This window comes from Rissa tridactyla, chromosome 5 (genome assembly GCF_028500815.1).
Source record: "Rissa tridactyla isolate bRisTri1 chromosome 5, bRisTri1.patW.cur.20221130, whole genome shotgun sequence".
NCBI lineage: Eukaryota > Metazoa > Chordata > Aves > Charadriiformes > Laridae > Rissa > Rissa tridactyla.
Window position 1 is genome coordinate 32,756,129 of NC_071470.1, and position 18,267 is coordinate 32,774,395.

Here is an 18,267-nt window from a genome sequence, read left to right on the forward strand (position 1 = left end):
GTGGAATGGACTAAGTGGCTCATTTCCAAGCGGAGCGTATTTTCCCCTTTTCAAGCTGGACAAGCTGTATTTGGCACGTTAACAAGCAGAAAGATAGCAGCACTCCACGCACTTCTCTCTTCAGGTTAATTCGAAAACGTTTCTTGTTCTATGTGTTTTATTGCACCAAATCCACCGTGACAGGATATATTACAGGATCACGGAGCAACAACCATGCCAGAGTTTTCTCCTGTTGAGTCTGGCATCCTGTTCCCAGGGGGATGATGGTCACAGCCACTGAGTCAGTGGCTAACTGCTGGAGGGATACGGAAACCTGGCAAAGAGCACATAGACTATCCCCAGGCCCAGACCAGTGCCATGTCCTCCATGCATGCTGAACCCTCATTTACTCTAAATAAGTGTCCCACCCCATGTTAATGGGGGCCATAGTATTATTCACCTCCCCAACAGTGTTTTTCCCAATACCTCTGTGGCTGCTCGTGGGATGGGGCCGCTTCCCCACCTCACCTTGGGACTTCTCCACTGGGAAGAGCAAACCCTGTTGCCCAGAAGGGGAATAAAACAGTTTTCTTGCTGAACGCTGCATATTTGAGACCTGCCTTAATTTAAAAAGCAGCCAGGAAGGGTGACAAGTGGCCCCAGTGCCACCTCCCCGCGAGCACCCTGCCATGTGCCTGATCTCTCTGTCCCCCAGGCAGACGGCCACGGAGGAATACTGAAAACCATCAAACCAGCCCCAGGCCCTGCACCCAGCAGCAGCCCCCGTGAGAGGTGGGGACACGATAAGATCGTGGGATCGCCAGTTTCCCCAAGTACCTGCCTTCTCAGGGCAGATAAGATCGAGGGAGCGGCCCCCGCAGCAAAGCGAGCTCACCTAAAGTCACCATTTACCCTCACAGCACCGCGGGGAGCTGCTGGGATGTCTTTTATACACGAATTTTTGGCGGTGCTTTATGCAAGGCACGGCTTCTCCTTTCTGTAGCAGCCATGAAGGTGCCAGTGGAAGAGCATCCCTGCCTGGCCACGGCCCTGCCAGCCCAAAGGGCACATCACCAGCCTGGCACAGCAAACTACAATATATAAAATAAAAGTTTTATGTGTTTTATATATATAATATTAAATATATTGTGTATTTATATATACCTATACATACATATATACATACATAATATTGTATATAGCATTTTATGTATATGATATTATATATAACATTATATATATATATAAAATAGAAAGTATTATATAAAATAGATATCCTGTCTTCTCCCTTCCTCCCTTTTTCTCCCCCTTCAAGGTCAAGACCCCTCTCAGAGCACATTTCCCAGTGTCAGGCTGCAGCCATCCCAGGAAGGAGCTCCGGCAATCACGGCAGCAAGGGATGCTTTGCCTAAGCAACACCATTTCCCGATGTGGTGTTCAGCTGGGTTCCCTCCTCTGCTCAATGGGGCCCAAACCACAGCAAAAATAAAAAAATCTGGTTGCTTCTGTAAAAGCCTAAACCATGATCGAGAAACGTGCCTTTAGGAAACCACGTCTGAAAAGGGTTTGCCTCCGTCATTTGAAGGTGCCACTTTATCTTTCACCTATTGCGTGTGTTTGCTGGAAGGGGTGTAATTCTCCTGGAAAAGCTTAAAATAGCTTTCCTAATAATAATGCAAGGTAAACTGTTTATACTGTATTACCACTGCAGTGGCCTATGCAATTGTTACCAGACAAGGTTTCTTCCACAGATGTTAACAAGCACGCTGCACTGTATTACCACCCGTGGTAAAAAATCCCCATGGGTTTTTTTTTTTGGATCTGTGTTAGGAGGAAAGCAAGCTTTTTTTCCTAGAGAATTAGCAGAACGATAACCAGGTTTAGTTCTGTCATATGCAGCTTTCTTCATAAACAAGAGATTATGGAAAGGAAAAAAAAAAAAATCTCTAGTGTTTAGGTTGGCTATTCCCGACAGCTACTTTGGAAGAGCTTCTCAAATGGAAAAGCAGATGTTGCAAATCTGCCTTATCTACGGAGCAACTGTTGACTCTGTTGTGCAAATCCTAATTTACATCTGCATGAAAGGTTTCAGAGATTAAATGGCATTCAAGGAGGAATATTAGCTTTTCTCCCTCCCTCCAGCCCTCCTTTGAATGGATTTACTACTGGCAATTAGCTTTCTGTTCCACCGGCCAAGTAGAAAACAGGATTCATCAGGACTCTACAGTATCCTCCTTTTAATGGACTGTTTTCTCAAATCACCCAATTCAGATGCTGAGAGTTAGAAGAAGAAATAAATCGTCACAAAGCTAAAATAGTTACAAAAACACTTTGGCCAGGAGGATTTTCCTCTGGCACTTGGAAAGCCCTGAGGAGGAAAAAAAACCCAGAGAACAAACCAAAGGGGTCTCCTGTCTGCACCTAACCAGAATGGGAATGCAAAACCCCAGAGACACAAAGCTTTGGTCGCTGCTGAGAGTGCAGAGCCTGTCCCAAAGACAGCCTTCAGCTGGGCTTTGCTGGCTTAAAGGAACAGGCAGTGACAGGGTCTTCCTCAAAATCTGGCCAAACTGTGCAATCAAACACTTTCCTTGGTTCCCCACTCAAAACACCAAAGAACAGAGCAACCACCACCAGCATCTATTTATCTCACAGTTCTGCACTCTTTTTTTTTTTTTTTTAAAAGAAATAAAATAACTGATATGACATCACCCTCCCCTTCTTCATCAATGGTCCCTAAAGACAGGGAGCAGTGGAGCAGAGGTCCATCAGCATGGGGATGCTGAGGTCCCCAGGCTATGCTGCTCCATGTGTCCTATGGGAGTTCCTGGCTCATGCCAAAGCACCTCAAGGATGCCCATGCAGATGGTTCCTGCTCTCCTGGATGTCAAAGCCTTTGTGCTTTACTCAAGAGGAGGGCAGCAATGAGCTGTATCAGATCTCAGCAGCTCACGTCCGTGGTGGGGATGACACCAGTCCCAGCCTGGCACATGGGTGAGCGCATCCTTGTAGCTGGACCCACAGCCCACCTCACCCAACTGCGATGGCCAAATGTGGTCAAGCCAGACCACTCCCTACTCAAGGCAGAGTGACAAAACACCTGTTGGGCTGATCCTTGGTGGAGCACAAGAGACTGTGCTAATGGGTCGTCATCCTTTTGGTATCTGCCTCTTGTTGCCGCTGAAGAACGGTGGCCAACTTGGCCCCAGCTTCTGCACAGCACAGCAGGGGCATCCCAGCTTGATCTCGACAGACAGATCCTACCACAAAACAGCTCATGTTTTTGCATTCCTGCTTCTCATGCCTGAAGTAGTCCAAAAAATCCTCATCATTGCAGCAAGCAAGCAACCACCATAACTCCTTTCCAAAGCCAATGGAGGCAGCTATGGAAACTGAGGCACAGACTGAGGCTTCCCAGCATCCCAACAGACTGAGCAAAGCTTGTCCCCAGCCTCCATCAGAGCAGGGTTGAGTCCTGCCAAAGCGTGGAGGCCCCGAGCAAACCTATGCTCTTTAGCATCAGTGCTCCATGCCATCCCTCCTGCTTTGCTGGACCAGGCTACCTGGTGGGGCTTCGTAGGCGACGCTCACCAAGTAATTAGCAAAGTTTGCAACAAGACCTACAGACTACACAAACAAGCGCTCCACAAAGCACCACAGGAGAGAAACTCAATCTTTGGAAATATTTTTAAACTGTGTTATTAAATCCTTAAAAGAATAAGCATACATTGCTGAACAATTCTTTTCAGATATTTTTTCTGGGCTCCTCCTCCTCTATGCCCTCATTTCCTTCCTAAAATCCTTCAAAAATTCATTACTTTTGGAGTTCTCAACCCTCAGGGTAGGTTTTCAGCTATTTAGTGAATTCTAGCAAAATGTTCACCACCTCTTAACTCCTCTTGTGGATGCATTTTTTAAACAATACGTAAGTTCACCAGGTCCCAGAAGTGTTTAGCTTTACCTCAGAGGGACTTTTTAGAGATGCAGGGACTCACGATCCCCTTACAATTCCCAGAGGCCTGGCCCTGGCAATTACTTGTGGCGCTTTTCTGGTACTTGTGATGCTTTTCTGAAATGGGCTTTGAGATCACATGGCATCAGAAAAAATTTGCCGTAAAGCCCCAACCTTTCCCCTTCGGTTCACAGCTATGCAGCTCCCAAATCCCAGCTCCTCTGCATTTCCCTCGCACTTTTAATGTGCGCTCCTCTAATCTTCATTTAATGCAGGCAGCTGGCTGTAAATACCCCCGAACAATGACTTTAATCCTAAGTATCCTGAAGCCCCCCGCTTCCTCCCCGCACCAAAACTGAAGGAAAAAAAATAAAAAGAACAGCCTCATGACAGCAAGATGGAGAAATCCAAGCTATCCACTTGGCCAAAAGAGCAGAAAGACACAATGAGCTAAATTTTGCCCGGTTTGCTAATTAAAAACGGAAGCTACCCCACTCTGGAGCCAAGGCGGGGAGGTGGGGGGAGTTTTCATGCTATTCAAAAAATCGGCTTCCAACTGGGACCATATTCACTCCACATTAATTGTCATTCCAACTACGAGTGTCCTAGTTTCAAAATGAAAACTACTCTCCAGTGTAGCTAGTGAAAACTAACACCAGTTTCGAGGCATTAAACAAAATTTATTGATTGCATTTTCCCACCCACTAAAACTTTAATAAGCATTAAACCTCAAACTCCTGGCCCTGTTTCCTCCCTCTACCCTCTCTCTCCATAAAAAGGGTCAGGCTCCTCTATATGGAGATTAGGACTTAATGTTTGGTATTTGTTTATGAGCCTATCAATTGCCTCTATTTCAGGGGGGGGAAAAAGCACATCTGAAAAAAAAAAAAACCACCCTCTTGTACACGGATTAAGAGAGGGCAAAGGTTTACGGTAGTTTGGGTAGGTTTTTTTTCCAACTGATTGTGGGTTTTAGATATATGATGGATCATGTTCACATGAATGAAAATAAGTAAATATTCCCCTTTTCGCAAGTTTCCCTTGAGTTACATAAAATGGTATTTTTCAAAGATTCCTATTTCTCTGTAATAAGACGCAGGACTTCAAGTTTTCTCTGCTAGCTGTTTTTAGCTATGTAAAAGAAAAAAAAATAATAATTTGGGGGCCACTCTGTCTGCATACTTAGTAAAGAAAACAAAGGCCAAACATTTGAAATGCAAAGGTCGGTGATTAAGCCCAGAAATCCATATCTAGGCATCAAAATGAATAGCCAGATTTTAAGAGTGCTTAAGCGATTTAAATGCAGAGCCTGACCTGGCTCAGCATCTCTCAAAACCAAGCCTGTTATTTCAGTGCCTCAAGCAAGATTTAGGTGCCAGGTACCCAAATTGGAGAAGTTTAACAGTAATCTCCTTTCGGGAAGCCTGATCCACTTTAATCTAAAATCACGAATGACAAATGAAGATTTTGTTATTTAGAAAGCACATCTAACTAAAGCTGCAACACTCCATCCTCGTGCTAAACTCAACTCTTATCCTTCAGCATTATTAGAAAGAGCTCGGAGAGATGGCAAAAGAAAAGTAGATGTCAAAAATTCTTTTATTTCTCCTCCTTAAAGAAGGCTGCTAAAGGGATTAGACAGCTTTGAGTTCACTGCTCTGTTAAATCAACCTTAAATATTTTTTCAGCTTGTTTGACTCGCTGTTCCTGTATACATTTGTGTTTTCACCTTTCTGCATATAATCCCACGCTTAGCGTTTGTTCTGCGCTTCTCACAGGAAACTTGGTCAGTTCTTTATTTGTATTAAGTCTACCGAGTTATAGAAAACAGACTTGGAAAACAAACCCTAAATTAGCAGGACTTACTGGCTTCCATGCATACGCGCACACACACAGGGCATCACATACCATCCGACCCAAACGCGGCGGTTTATCATTTCCAGCAGCAACAGCGGGGCATCAGGTTCACCAGGACGGACCTTTTAATGGTCTCCTGCAACCGTATCTATTACAGCGGGTTTTGGACTGCACGTAATAAATTAAGAGAGAGTTCAAGGAAGTCATGCGTGTCTCGGTTCCCACTCCCTTCAAGCAGTTTTAACGCCCCCAAATAATCACCATCTACAAAGTGTACTACGTTAGGCTCCAGTGATGCCAGAAGTAGATTAGACACCTCTATAGACAGCTATTTTAATGCTGCCATAAGGAAATGCAGACCCTCTGCAGAGTGCCGCTTCCAGTGTCCTGCAGCAGGACATGGCTGGTCCTACCTGCACGAGCCAGGGACATTCCACAGGTACTTTTGGACACCTGCCCCATCCTCCACAGTCTGATTTTCCCAGCTTTTTCCTTCCTTCCCCCACAAGAAACACTTCTAAAAACTCTTCCTCTCTGCGAACGAGCACCCAAGTGTCCGAGTAAGATGGATGCTGTTGCGACAGCAGGGATGGTCATTGCAACAGGCAAGCCAAAGGAGAAAGAAAGTAGCTATTTCTCTCTGTCAGATGGAAAATGTGGATGATAAAAACTGAGCCCAGCAGCCACCGGAGGGTTGGATTTGTCTGAAAATCAGTCACCGAAGCTAAGCTTCAGCCACACTTCCCTTGGGTGGGATGGGCGGAAGAACCACCACCTCGTACCAACCACTAGAGAAGACATGAAGTTGGACAACCTCCTCAAATATTTACGCCTATTTATCCATGTTGATGTAGACATCCATATGTGGAGCAAGAGATGCCCACAGCAGTGAGACCAAGTTTAGAGTGACCCAAAACCTGGGGTCTGGCCCCTCCACTCCATTTCCGAGGGCTGGCAGCTAGTTCAGGGTCATCTCCTTTCCTCCCTGCCCTGAGACACCACGCACTGCTCCTCCAACTGCTCCTTCTCATTCCCAAAATGGCCAGGCTCGACCACTGGGTGAAGTTATTCCTGCAAAGACTGCACTGCTTGTCCACACCTCATTTGCTATGCACTGGGAGGAGGGGGAGAAAACCTCCACTTCAAACATCTACATGTATTTTGAAAGCACCTGAGGAGGCTTGGGGCCCGTTTTGCCAGGACTAACACATTCCACCCACAAGACGACCTTGTTCGGAGCATGCAGACAGCTCCTCACAGGAAGGATTTACATGGCGTGGGGTCACCAGAACCAGCACAGGTGGGTACAAACCTGCCCCGTTTTGCCCCTGCACCGAGGGCGACGGGGCAAAGGAGAACCCCTGCTGTGCCCCCACCCACCTCTGTGGCTCCCATCCCTCCACAAAGACTTTCCCCACAGAGAAGCCCACTGCCTTCTCAAATCCCAAGATGCCAGCCCATCTACACATAAAAACGAGGCGGAAATCTCACTCTTTCACTAAATAATGCACAGGCTGGAGTCCCAGTACAACTCAATAAACACTTTCCAGGAGTTATTTTCCTTTTTGCCTGGCCAGATCTCAAAGCATTTCTGCAGCAGTAGGTTTCAGGTTTGGGTTTCCTTTGCCTCCTTGTCCAAATAATGGCTATAGTAATCAAACCACTGGCCAAAAGAGAATTAAGCGTGACCCTTTCGTCCACCCTCTGGGGGTTCCCGTTTGCTCCTGCAGCTCCCTCTGCTCTACCTGAAACAAGGGCAAGAGAAGGTGCTGCTGTCAAGGTGTCCCCCTCCGAGGCACTGAAGACTGACAGAAAGGTTAAGTAACAGTAACACAATATCAACACCGTATTTATTTAAACTCCACAGTACATACTGTATTTATTTTCTATCCCAGCTAGGATGGGAGCTGGGGGTGCAGGAGGGTGGCTTTGCCCAGTACCTTCAAGGCCAATATCGGCAACCCCCAATAGCGGCTTATACTCTTGTTCCTAAGCCAGGGAAATCAAGTGCCTGGAAAGCCCGAACCTTATTTTTATGCCTAATTACAGATTTGAAGTGCCTGACACCAGTCCCTCGCTCATTACACTTTTGACACTGATGCCTTTGGGCTGAGCTGGAATGAATGCTTTACGCTTGCTCATCACTCACTGCGTTCACCAGTGTTTAACTCCTGAGAAGGTGGGTGATGGATTTGTAGCAACTTTGGGCAGGGATGCAGAGAGGACACCATCTGCCACTTCTTACTTCTCTTTTTATTTTTTTCCCCCCCTTCCTTTCTGTAATTAATCAATTTGCAAATTGGGAGGCAGAGTTCCCTTGCAGTCTCCTCTTCCAATCGCCCCTGCGACGCAAAGGCGAAGGACGCATTAGGGTGGCTGCAAGGTCTAAGCGCTGCCCCTGGGGCGAGACGCGGCATTAGGGCCAGTGAGGGGGAGTGCTGGGCTCCCAGCCCTGTGGGGCGAGAAGCGGCATTAGGGCCAGTGAGGAGGAGTGCTGGGCTCCCAGCCCCATGGGGCGAGAAGCGGCATTAGGGCCAGTGAGGAGGAGTGCTGGGCTCCCAGCCCCATGGGGCGAGAAGCGGCATTAGGGCCAGTGAGGGGGGGTGCTGGGCTCCCAGCCCCGTGGGGCGAGAAGCAGCATTAGGGCCAGTGAGGGGGGGTGCTGGGCTCCCAGCCCTGCGGCTCGGCCCACCCAGGGGCCTCCGGGGGCCCGACCCACTGCACGCTGCAAGCAAGAGGCTTTTCTGAGTTTTCCCTGGGGAAAAGAAAAAAAAAAAAAAGAAGAAAAAAAAAAAAAAGCTTTCACAGAAAGCTGCGAGTATATGCATAACACACCGGCTGTAAAAACTAACATATTTTTTAATATAATTTTTTTTCCAACTGCATTCGCTCGCAGCTCATCTCTTACGCAGTAAACACCAGCTAATTTACGCACCTCAATTTACCAGCTCCCCCCCCCCCCCCCCAACTTGTGCATGAATCCCTAGCCTATTAACACAACTATTTAAACTGGACATGTTTTCTTAAACATTCTTCTTCTTTCATAAACTGCCAAGTGACAGTTGTTTACTGTCAACAAGCCTGGGTACTCTAAAACAGGGAGAAATATGCCCTTTTAAAAGGCAGACATATCAGCTACCAAAGGAAGATTAAAATCTGGTGTTTTTCTCTTCTCCCTCCCCAAAAATGCTTTATTCGTACAGATGCACACGATACAGATCAGGAGAAATGGTACTATGCCTAATTCCAATCATTCTTTTAATTAAAGACAGGCTCATGGAGGATTTATCTCTGGTTGCACATGTTAGTTGTCAGGGCGCACTCTTAACTCCCTAATCTTCCCATTGCAACTGGCTTTTCCTCTTCACTTTTAGCTCCGATACCCCCATCTCCCAAAGCACATCTCGGGGAATCAGCACGCTCATCTTGCACGGATCCTGCTACAGGTTTAAAACAAAATGCTTGCCTGGGGGAATCTATATAGAGAAGTTAAAAAATTTTAAGAAAAAAAAAAAAAAAAATCAAATCACAGGTTAGTTCAAGTCCACCAGTCTCCAAACAAGCTGCTGAAATATTTTGCTGGGAGGGAATTTCTTGTGCTTGAGTCTCGCATGCAAAAGGGGGAATATGAAAAAAAAAACCAAAACCACCCAAATCCTCTGAGAAAACTCTTTTTTTTTCCCCTACTCTGGCTGCCTGTGAAACACTGGGAAAGCTCCTTGCTCGGCTCCTGTCCCCGTGCAAGTGGTCCTGGAGCTCGGCAGCCCCGTCCTGTCCGTGGGAAGGACCAGCTCACCCCCGGCTCGCCCCAGCTCGCCCCCGGACCCCTGCAGGGGATTATTAACACTCTCCCCGGCGCATTGTGTGGCTTGCAGATCACGGTGCTGGGCGCTAATGCCGGCCGACACTGATACGATGGCACCAAGGATGGGGTGTGAGGGGATGGAGGCCGGCGTTGCAGCTCAGCTCCACGCGGGACTCGCGCCGGAGTCACAGGGGGCCCAGGCAGTGGCCATCACCATGGCCTCTGGTGCTCACGTTCGGGCTTGCATCAAAACTAGGGTTATAAAAACTGAGATGGGAAGAAGTGAACGTCTGCGTTACAGCAGGTTGAGAGGAACAGGAGGTCACGGAGAGCCGGCGCCAGGGATCGCCCCCACGAAGCACTGCAAGGCACCTCCCCACCCCCAAACCAGGGAGCCTTTTTTACCCGCCGAGTTTCCTCTGCTTGTTAAAATGTTTGGGTCATTAGAAAACTTGCCAAACAATCCCTGCTTATGCTAAATAGCTGCTCCCACCACGATCTGTGAAGGGCTTCAGCCTGCTCCCTTGGAAATCAATGGGGGCTTTTCTGCTTAAGATTCAATAGACGCAAGATCAGGACCTCATTATTATTTTTACAGGACTACAAGCAGCAGAGACCGGCAAAACCCCCAAACAAAGCAACAACCCTCCAAACCGGGAGCCAAACTTGCCCTGAAGGATCTTTACAAGCTCTGCCAAGCATCAAAGTAAAATTAAAAATCCAATTCTTGGGAGCTTTTCAGTTTTTTGACAGGGAAAGCGCAAGGTTAATAAAGGCTGGTCTCATCATTTGGATCCAGGAACATCTCCCGTAGCTCCCTTTTCCTCAAAAGAAAAGCCTTCACAGATGCGTATTTTGCTTTCCCCAGGGGGACTGAGTAAGAGGGGACGAGTTGTCAATCCAGGGTGATGCACATTGCCCTGCGGCACCCCATGGGGCCCAGAGCAGAAACACCCTCAGGCCTTCCCATGCTCTCCTCTGTCCCACGCCATGATGAAACCCACCAGTAGGTCCCTCTGCAGTGCCACCACCAGCAACGCAGGGGACCAGGTGGCTCCTGGGAGGTGGGTCCTGCTGCGGGGACCACATCTGCACCCCATCTCCACAGAAGCCAGGTGCCGCCTGCACTTTGTGAGAGCAGCGTCAGAGACTCTCTTGTCCTTAGCATCCTCCTCACAGCTCTACGACAGGCAAGTTCCCCACTTCTTGCCTGTTACTTTGCATTGCTCCTCTCTCTTGGCATCGGTGAGAGCTCACCTACGCACCGCATAACCACCACCAGGTTTGGCCCCTAAGCAACACCCAGCTATTTTGCTGACTCCCCTACACCCAGCTCGCCCCAGGTCAACTGCAAAATGCTTCAACTCCATTTTACTCCCTTACTGCTGGGTACTAGCCCAATTCTCCAAAGCTTTACTGATTTAACTAACATCAGCTGAAACACTTCAGTGAGATTCCTTGTGAACAGCACAAGGTAATTCAGTGTAATAAAGGCACAACTACAAAACACTCCATTCTGGGGGGGCAAAAGCATTAAACGAAGATAAGCTGACAAATAATTTAATCAGTTATCAACCAGCAGGAGCTGGGAAGCCAGCCTTGTGGGTCTCTGGCATGCCATGGTGCACCATGATTGCCTGTTACTTCCTTTCCCTAAAAACCTTATATTCAAAATAAGGGATGTAGCGATGGCTTGGCTTCTGGGGTGAAAAGGAAAAGAGAGGGAAAAATACCCAAACTGACATGCTGCCATGTGTCAGCTTGACATCTGCAGGTAGTTCAACAGCTCCCAGTACAAGCCCTGGGTGCAAACACCGACGCTGGGGTCCTCATGCTGCGGCGTTCCCAGGGCAGAGTGCCTTCAGCGCACACCGCAGCCTGCGGAGCTTTGCTTCCTCGCAGAGAGCGATCCTCAACTGCGTCCTTTTCTCACCCGAAAACTTGGAACCCTTCTCGCTTCTGAGTCATTAATACTTTTAACCCCTCGCGACCTGCAGAAATGGCACAGCCCCAAAATCTCACAGATGCTAAACGTGTAAGCACATGGTAATTGTTTTGCATACAGTTCTGCGTGATAAAGAAATCTGCTTCCAAGTTTTAACATAACCTTTTTATTAAACCAACTCTTTATCTTCCCCTGCTTTCTGGATTTGAGAAAGCAAGGCCAGCACACAAGACCTACCTTCCCCTCTGCAATAAATACCACACCTTTTCTAGACGAATACATCTGAAACTGAAGCGGTTACTGGAGAAATGTTTTCTTACTTGACTGTGCTGCTACTCTTAAAAGAAAAAAAGCTTTGCTACATGGTGTAACCCGAGTGTCACACCAACAAAACAAAACAAAAAAAAGATTTAACTACCTGGCTAGTCCCTGTCCACCTGAACGTGACAACTCCCCAGATAGCCTATCAGAATAATAGGGCAGGTTTACGTCTGATTACCTTTCACATTTTAACTACTAAGTTTACCAAAGGTTTTACTCAGCTCATATCTCACAATTCTTGTTTGCTTTTGATATTACAGAAACTTCCTGGTCATTCAAGCCAAGGAACAGATATTCTAGCACACCGGGAATACCGCATTCACCGCAGGAATAAAAGCCCTTCTTCACACACCCAGGGCTCTAAATCATATCTACGGCACTTGGCAAGCTGAGCTGTAAGGATATCAGAAAGGGGGCACCAGGACAGTCAGCTCTATTTCAGAGAAAAAGTACATTTTTTTTTTACATGATCACCAGATAATCAGCCAAAAGAGGGGCAAACAGTAAACTGATAAACTATGTAGGAGGTCAAGAAAAAGTCAAGAGTGTAACAAGGTATTTTAAGGTGCTTTCGGCATCGTACATGTCTTCAGACATGGCTTTAGCTTGGAGTTTGCACAGGGGATGCTATTGGATTTGCTCCTCCCAAGTGCCCTCATTGCCCGCTTTCACATACCACGGATGGCTCTGCTGAACCGCAGGCCCACTTGCTGCAAAAAAAAAAAAAAGGATGTATGGCAAATTTTTACCAATCCACCATCCTGGCATCCAGGCTGGTATGTGGAGGAGAATAAAGTTTATAAACTAACAAGTATTAAAGGAGATGAAACGACAAACAAACACTGACGCTACCTAATGGCTTGGAGGGTGCCAGGTCAGTAGGCGATTTCAAGCGGTTCTTGGTTTTTTTTGAAGGGTCAGAAAAAATGAAGAAACAGGTATGCAGAGCCAGACAAACTCCCAGGACACAGGAAAAGTTACAAGCACATAGCACACTAGGAAAAAGAGAAAAGCCTATTCAAATGGGGAAACAGAATAAAAATAAAGTCTGTTCAATTGATCATCTGTGTATCAGGTCCAGCCCAGCTGGGGAAAAAAAGTCTTCCAACTGGGGAGGGAATTTCACCTGTATTTTTAGGACAAATATCTGAATTTGTAACATTCCTTTTAGTTCTACTCCACATATACTAAAGACTGCGAAAAGCTAAACTGTGAGGAGAACACAGCCATTTCTCCACCTATTTGGAAGCCTGAGGGCCCAAGCCCAGGCTCCTGGACTGGATCCTACGCACTTCAATGACCAGCCAGAAAAACCTAGCAGCAGGCCGTGCCCAAACCTTAGCCGAAATTCAGGTTCAGTTAATGCTTTCAGTCACAGCTCTGTTTGCCAGCTGACAGATTGCTGTCAGAAACATCCTGGCCAAATGCTTTTGTTAAATGGAAATTTTATGAACTGCGCAGAAACTGGAGTTATTCCCTATCTTTTAGGGTCTCTAACTAAAACAGCAGAGGTACGCAGTAAGTTTTCAGGGAGGACAGGTTTCTAAGCATGTAGTTGGATGTCAAAGTTCACTTTTGTTGACCTTTAGAGGAAAAGTTTTGCTTCCCAGCTTTGTATAGTGGAAAAAAAATCCCTCCCCTAGAAAAAACTCAGCTTTGTGCAGGCAGCAGACTGGGTCCTGCTGGATGGCAACGGTCCTGATGTAGCGGGGATGCAGCAATCAAGACTCCGTTAGCGTTCGCCTAACTTCAAAAACCACGCTCAGGCAGGGTTCTGGACAGGTACGCTTTCCCGAACAGCACTGAAGATTTGTTGGAGGGAGTCGTAAAAGTTAACATGCTGGTCAGAGTGGCTTACTTTAATTGCATGATTTAATTAGCAGATCAACACTTCGCTACCCAACTTTCAGATTTACTTTCATCACGTTCCCTACTCAGTGGTTGCTAATAAAGTCTTAATTAAAAGAAAAAAAAAAAAACAACTCAGATTTAATTGGAGTGACCCTTGTCAATACGCGTAGAAGACGTGACGTTATAGAGCTGGTATCGAATACATTAATGAGTCTGTCTCTGCACTGAAACAGAATTTCTAGTTTGCCATTTGCTAAGAAATACACTTTTTTTTAAAAAAAAAGCCATAAATCATCATCTTTACTCATGTCTTCTTGTTTTATTGCTCAGCAAAATATCCTAGTCTCAACATTAGACTTAATTAGCTCTTTTAGCTCCTACTAATGTTAATGAGAACAATGCATCAACTTTTAATCTTAAAACTGTGTCGCTCATAGCTGCCCACTGGATCTAAAGGATATCTTGCCTCAGGCACAAAGTAGGCAAGAACATAAATATATAATGGAATCTTCAGAGGGTTTTTAACGTGTAAACCCCAAGGCCGGCTCCAGGAATTTGGCACTCTGATACCTTTATAATTTCAGGGTGAACTTTGAAACGCTCAGATACACAAAGCGAAGCACCTTGGACCCTCCGCTGGGCACACGCTGAAAGGCCACAAGAGCCCAGCTGCCGTCAGCCGCACGAAGAAAAATATCTCACCCAGTGCTTCACCACTTCTTTCCAAGCAGAAAAGTCACAGGAATCAGTACGTGCCCTCCCACTCAACTCAAGCAAAATCCCAAAAAGGGCCCTTTTCCATTCTTTCAGCTTGCAAACTGCCCGTGCAGTAGCTCTGGGTGACAATTTGACTCCAGTGCTGCATAGGGAAACTCTGGTCCCTGTTCCTGACAGATTGGGAGAGCTCTCCCCTTCCCACACAAACCTGCTCCAACCTTAGCAGCTCTCTATACAACTCTTACAATGCAGGCAGACAGCTTTAGCAGCTAACTAGTGCAATACAAATCCTAAGAAGCCCTGAAATTCCCTTTTTCCCCATATACTGTGTGCAGACAGACACATACAAACCAGCTACATACAGGAGCCGGGCCGGTTATCAGAAGTTTTTAAAAGTGAAACGCTGCCATTGCAGTTGGTCTGCTCTCTAAGAAAACGGGCAGCGTTACTTGACATTCACAAATCGTACGAAGTAATATCTTTATCTGAATACTAATGCAAATTGGACGGGCTTTTTTATATTGATGTCTATTCTGTGGCTGCTGAATAGAGTGACCGCTTGCTCAAGGCTGCAAAGGAGTTCACTGACCTCCCTAATCATCTCTGTCATAGCCCCTGAATGACATACACATTCAATCCTGCCTTGCCTCTCTACTTTCATTCATAAAAAAAAAAAAAAAAAAGAGGGAAGGGGGGGGGAAATTTGACATTGTTCTTCCTGCAGCAGCCCCGAGAAAAGGAGAGAAGAGAAACTCAGCCCAGATGAGGCCCCTGGTGTTTTTAGTTTAGCTTCTATTCAGCAACAGCCCCGCCATCTGCCTCCTTCCTGCCAACAGCCGAACACCTCCCTGCGGAGATGTTAAAACCTGCACCCCCTCCACCTCCGCTAATAGCGAGTATTCATATTAGCAAACATACACATACCTCGAGAATGCCTCCCTTCAATGTGTGTTTTATGTAGCTGAGTATAGGCACAAAGCAGTAGCTGTTATAGCCTTCACAGCCCCGTGTGGAGAATTAGATCACTGGGGAAAAATCCTTCCAAGCCCCTTTATGGAAAATAAGGCCTTAGACTGTAAATGCAAAGCCCAGTGAACAACAACCCTCAGTAATGAGCCAATACCCCATGGCCCATTTGACTAGAAGAAAGAATTTGCTTTTTACCATTCAATTCAAAAAGACAGAAAAAGTAAAATGTATTTTTACTTGGCTCTGAAGGTTTATATTCTTTACAGTTTCTTTTGCTCAACCTTTTCCCCCCCGGGTCGGACGGGCAGCGGGTGTCCTTGCACTGGCAGGGCCGCTGGCTTCGGCACAGAGCTGGGCCAGCAGTGCCGGCTTCACGCTTGCCCACGCATGTGGTTGGTGGTGGGAGAGCCACCAGCATCGCAAAGCTGCCCCTGCCTTCGCAGCCCCCTGTCCGCGGCAGCCTCCAGCAGCCCACAGCAACGGAACAACCCTTGGAGACATCGGTGGGTTTCAGGGTTAACGAGAGCCCCTTGCTCAGGGCTGAATCCTGTTCCCAGGGAACACTGGCGGGGGCAGGGGGGTTTGACAGCAACACCTTCACTTTGGAGAAATCTGACAGAGTGGCAAGAGAGCCCATCCTGAGGATTTCCACTGGAGCCCCTGGAAATCCCTACCTGTGGCTCAGCCCACAGACATCACCAGAGGGACGTTTCCCTCGGTGCGACCTCCGGGTACGTGCCACTTGTTACAATTCAAGCAGCATCCTAAAGCCTTAATGTGCAAAGGTGTCTTAGAGCACGGGAAGGGTTTAGCACCAGTTGACCACATCATCAGCCCCAAGCTATGGTCTGAAGATGCAGATGGAAGCACAGGGGACCACTGAGGCAGCCACCGAAGTTGCTCCCCACGCCTGTGGGCTCAACTGTGACCAAAGTGACAGCGCCAATACGTGCTTCAGGCTAAAATAGGGAGAACCGGGGACACCTCGTTTCTGCCGCTTCCCCCCGCTGTGACCAGCACAGGCTGCTTGCTTCCTCCCGCACACCGACCTCATCTGCTCTGACCAAGTCGCTGAGATGTTGCCCCATAAATCAATTCTTTTGGCTGTGAAAAATGAGCCAAACGAGTTACACTAAGAATCTGGTGTTTTATTAGGACTTTCTTGAAAACAAAACCAACCCCCGGTGTGATTTATAGCTTTAACCAAAAGGGGTATGAAAGTAATGCCCCCACCCCCCAGCCTCCACGAAGCCCATTTATTCCCCTGTCACTTTTTTGGCAAACAGGCTTCAAACCCTTTCCTGAACAATGGAAACTTTCTGCCGGGTACATGCAATCCCGAAGACGGGGGGCTGCGAGGGGGCTCCCTTCCATTAAAGAGCTTTGAAAAATAAACAGGGACTCAGGTAGCAGCTGAGGCATATCAGAGAGACACGACGTTTCAAACCCGCCGTATATTTAAAAAAAAAAAAAAAAAAAAATCAGCTTCTGTCCGACGTGTTAACTTTTTTTTCACTTGCAACTACAGTGCTGCCACTCGAGGGGAAATCTTCACTGGCTTCCCCGAAACGCTGTCCCCTTCTCAGCAAAGCCGCAGTTATTAAGCTGCGACCCAGCGTGTGCGCACCCGGAGCTGTCGCAACTCTTCTGCTCCCCGAGATGTGGCTATAAATGACTCTCCTTACTTTTCCCCACCCGAACACGCATAGCCGGAGCATTTCTGATGCGCGCTAAAGATGCGCGCTACACATCTACGGAGGCATCTTTCCTTCCCCAACGCAAAAACGGGTCAAACCCCGGGAGCTGCACGTAACGCCACCGCTGGGAGAGGACTCCTGGGGGACAGCGACCGTTTCAAAAGGAGTTTTTCCCCTCCTGGGCGCCTCTGCAGCTTGGCCGAACCGCGGTGAGCGCAGCATTCACCCCGGCCCGGCTGCCACCTCCCCGGCCCCGCGTTTGTAACTCCCGGTCCGAAGACGGCTCCGGCGGTCTCCATCCTTCCCCTCTCTGGGAGAGGGGGGCTCGCAGCCCTAAACCCGACCCACCCCCCCCTCGGCTTCCCGCCTCCTTCCGCGCCCATCCGCAGCGCGCAGCACGTGTGCGCGGCCGCGCAGCCTTACCTGCCGGCTGCCCGCCGCTCCTCTCCGCCGCCGCCGCGCCGCCGCCCCGCCGCCCCGCCGGCATCCCGCCGACGGCCGCCGCCAGGCACAGGCACCAGACGGAGCCCCAGGCCGCCCGCATGCCTCCGGCCCGGCGCCGGGGCAGGGCGGCCGCCGCCGCACCGCCCGCCTCAGACATCCCCCGGCCGCATGCTGCCGCCGCTCACCGCTCCGCTCCGCCGCCGCGCTGCCGGGAGAGGGAGAGAGGCGCTCAGGGGCGGGAGGAACCTCCCCGCCCCTGGTGCCGGCACGGAGGGGGAAAAGGAAAAATAACAACAAAAAGGAAAAATAACAGAAAAAGTGCCGGGGGGAGTAAAAAAGCGCAAAGGGACGCACGCAGCCCGGGCGCTGAGGGGCGGCGGGGCGCCTACCTGCGCAAGCCCCGCGGCTGGCCGCGCACCGCGCATGGAGGGAGGGAGCGCGCCCGCGGGAGCCTCCGCCGCCGCCCTCTCGCTCGCCCGCTCGCCGCCGCGGCGCTCCTGCGTCTGCTCGGCGCGGCGCGGGGCGCGGAGCGGGGCGGCCGCGATGTCCCCGCCCGCCGGGCCGGGCCGCCCGCCCCGCCGCCCCGCCCCGCCCCGCTGCCGCCGCCGCGGGGGGCCGCGCCCGCCGCCCGCGCCGCTCCGCGCCCGGTCCCCGGGGCTGCGTGGGGGGGAGCGGAGTCGGGGGGGTGGGGAAGGTCTCCGGCGGGAAGGGGGCGGCGGGGCGCCCCGCT

The 18,267-nt window shown here is 48.9% G+C and overlaps 1 protein-coding gene across 5 annotated transcripts in view; it reads right to left on the reverse strand.

Moving 5' to 3' along the window:
* FGFR3 (fibroblast growth factor receptor 3) overlaps window positions 1-18,060 on the reverse strand; it is a 57,183-nt gene extending 39,123 nt beyond the window's left edge. For 2 of the 5 annotated variants that reach the window (XM_054203364.1, XM_054203362.1), the window contains exon 1: window positions 17,517-18,006. In XM_054203364.1, the coding sequence (XP_054059339.1) occupies window positions 17,517-17,694 (178 nt within the window). In that variant the 5' untranslated portion in view covers window positions 17,695-18,006. Of the gene's footprint in view, window positions 1-17,516 lie in introns of all 5 variants that reach the window. The other 3 variants (XM_054203366.1, XM_054203365.1, XM_054203363.1) reach the window with 2 other exon arrangements.
* Window positions 18,061-18,267: the final 207 nt, after the last annotated feature.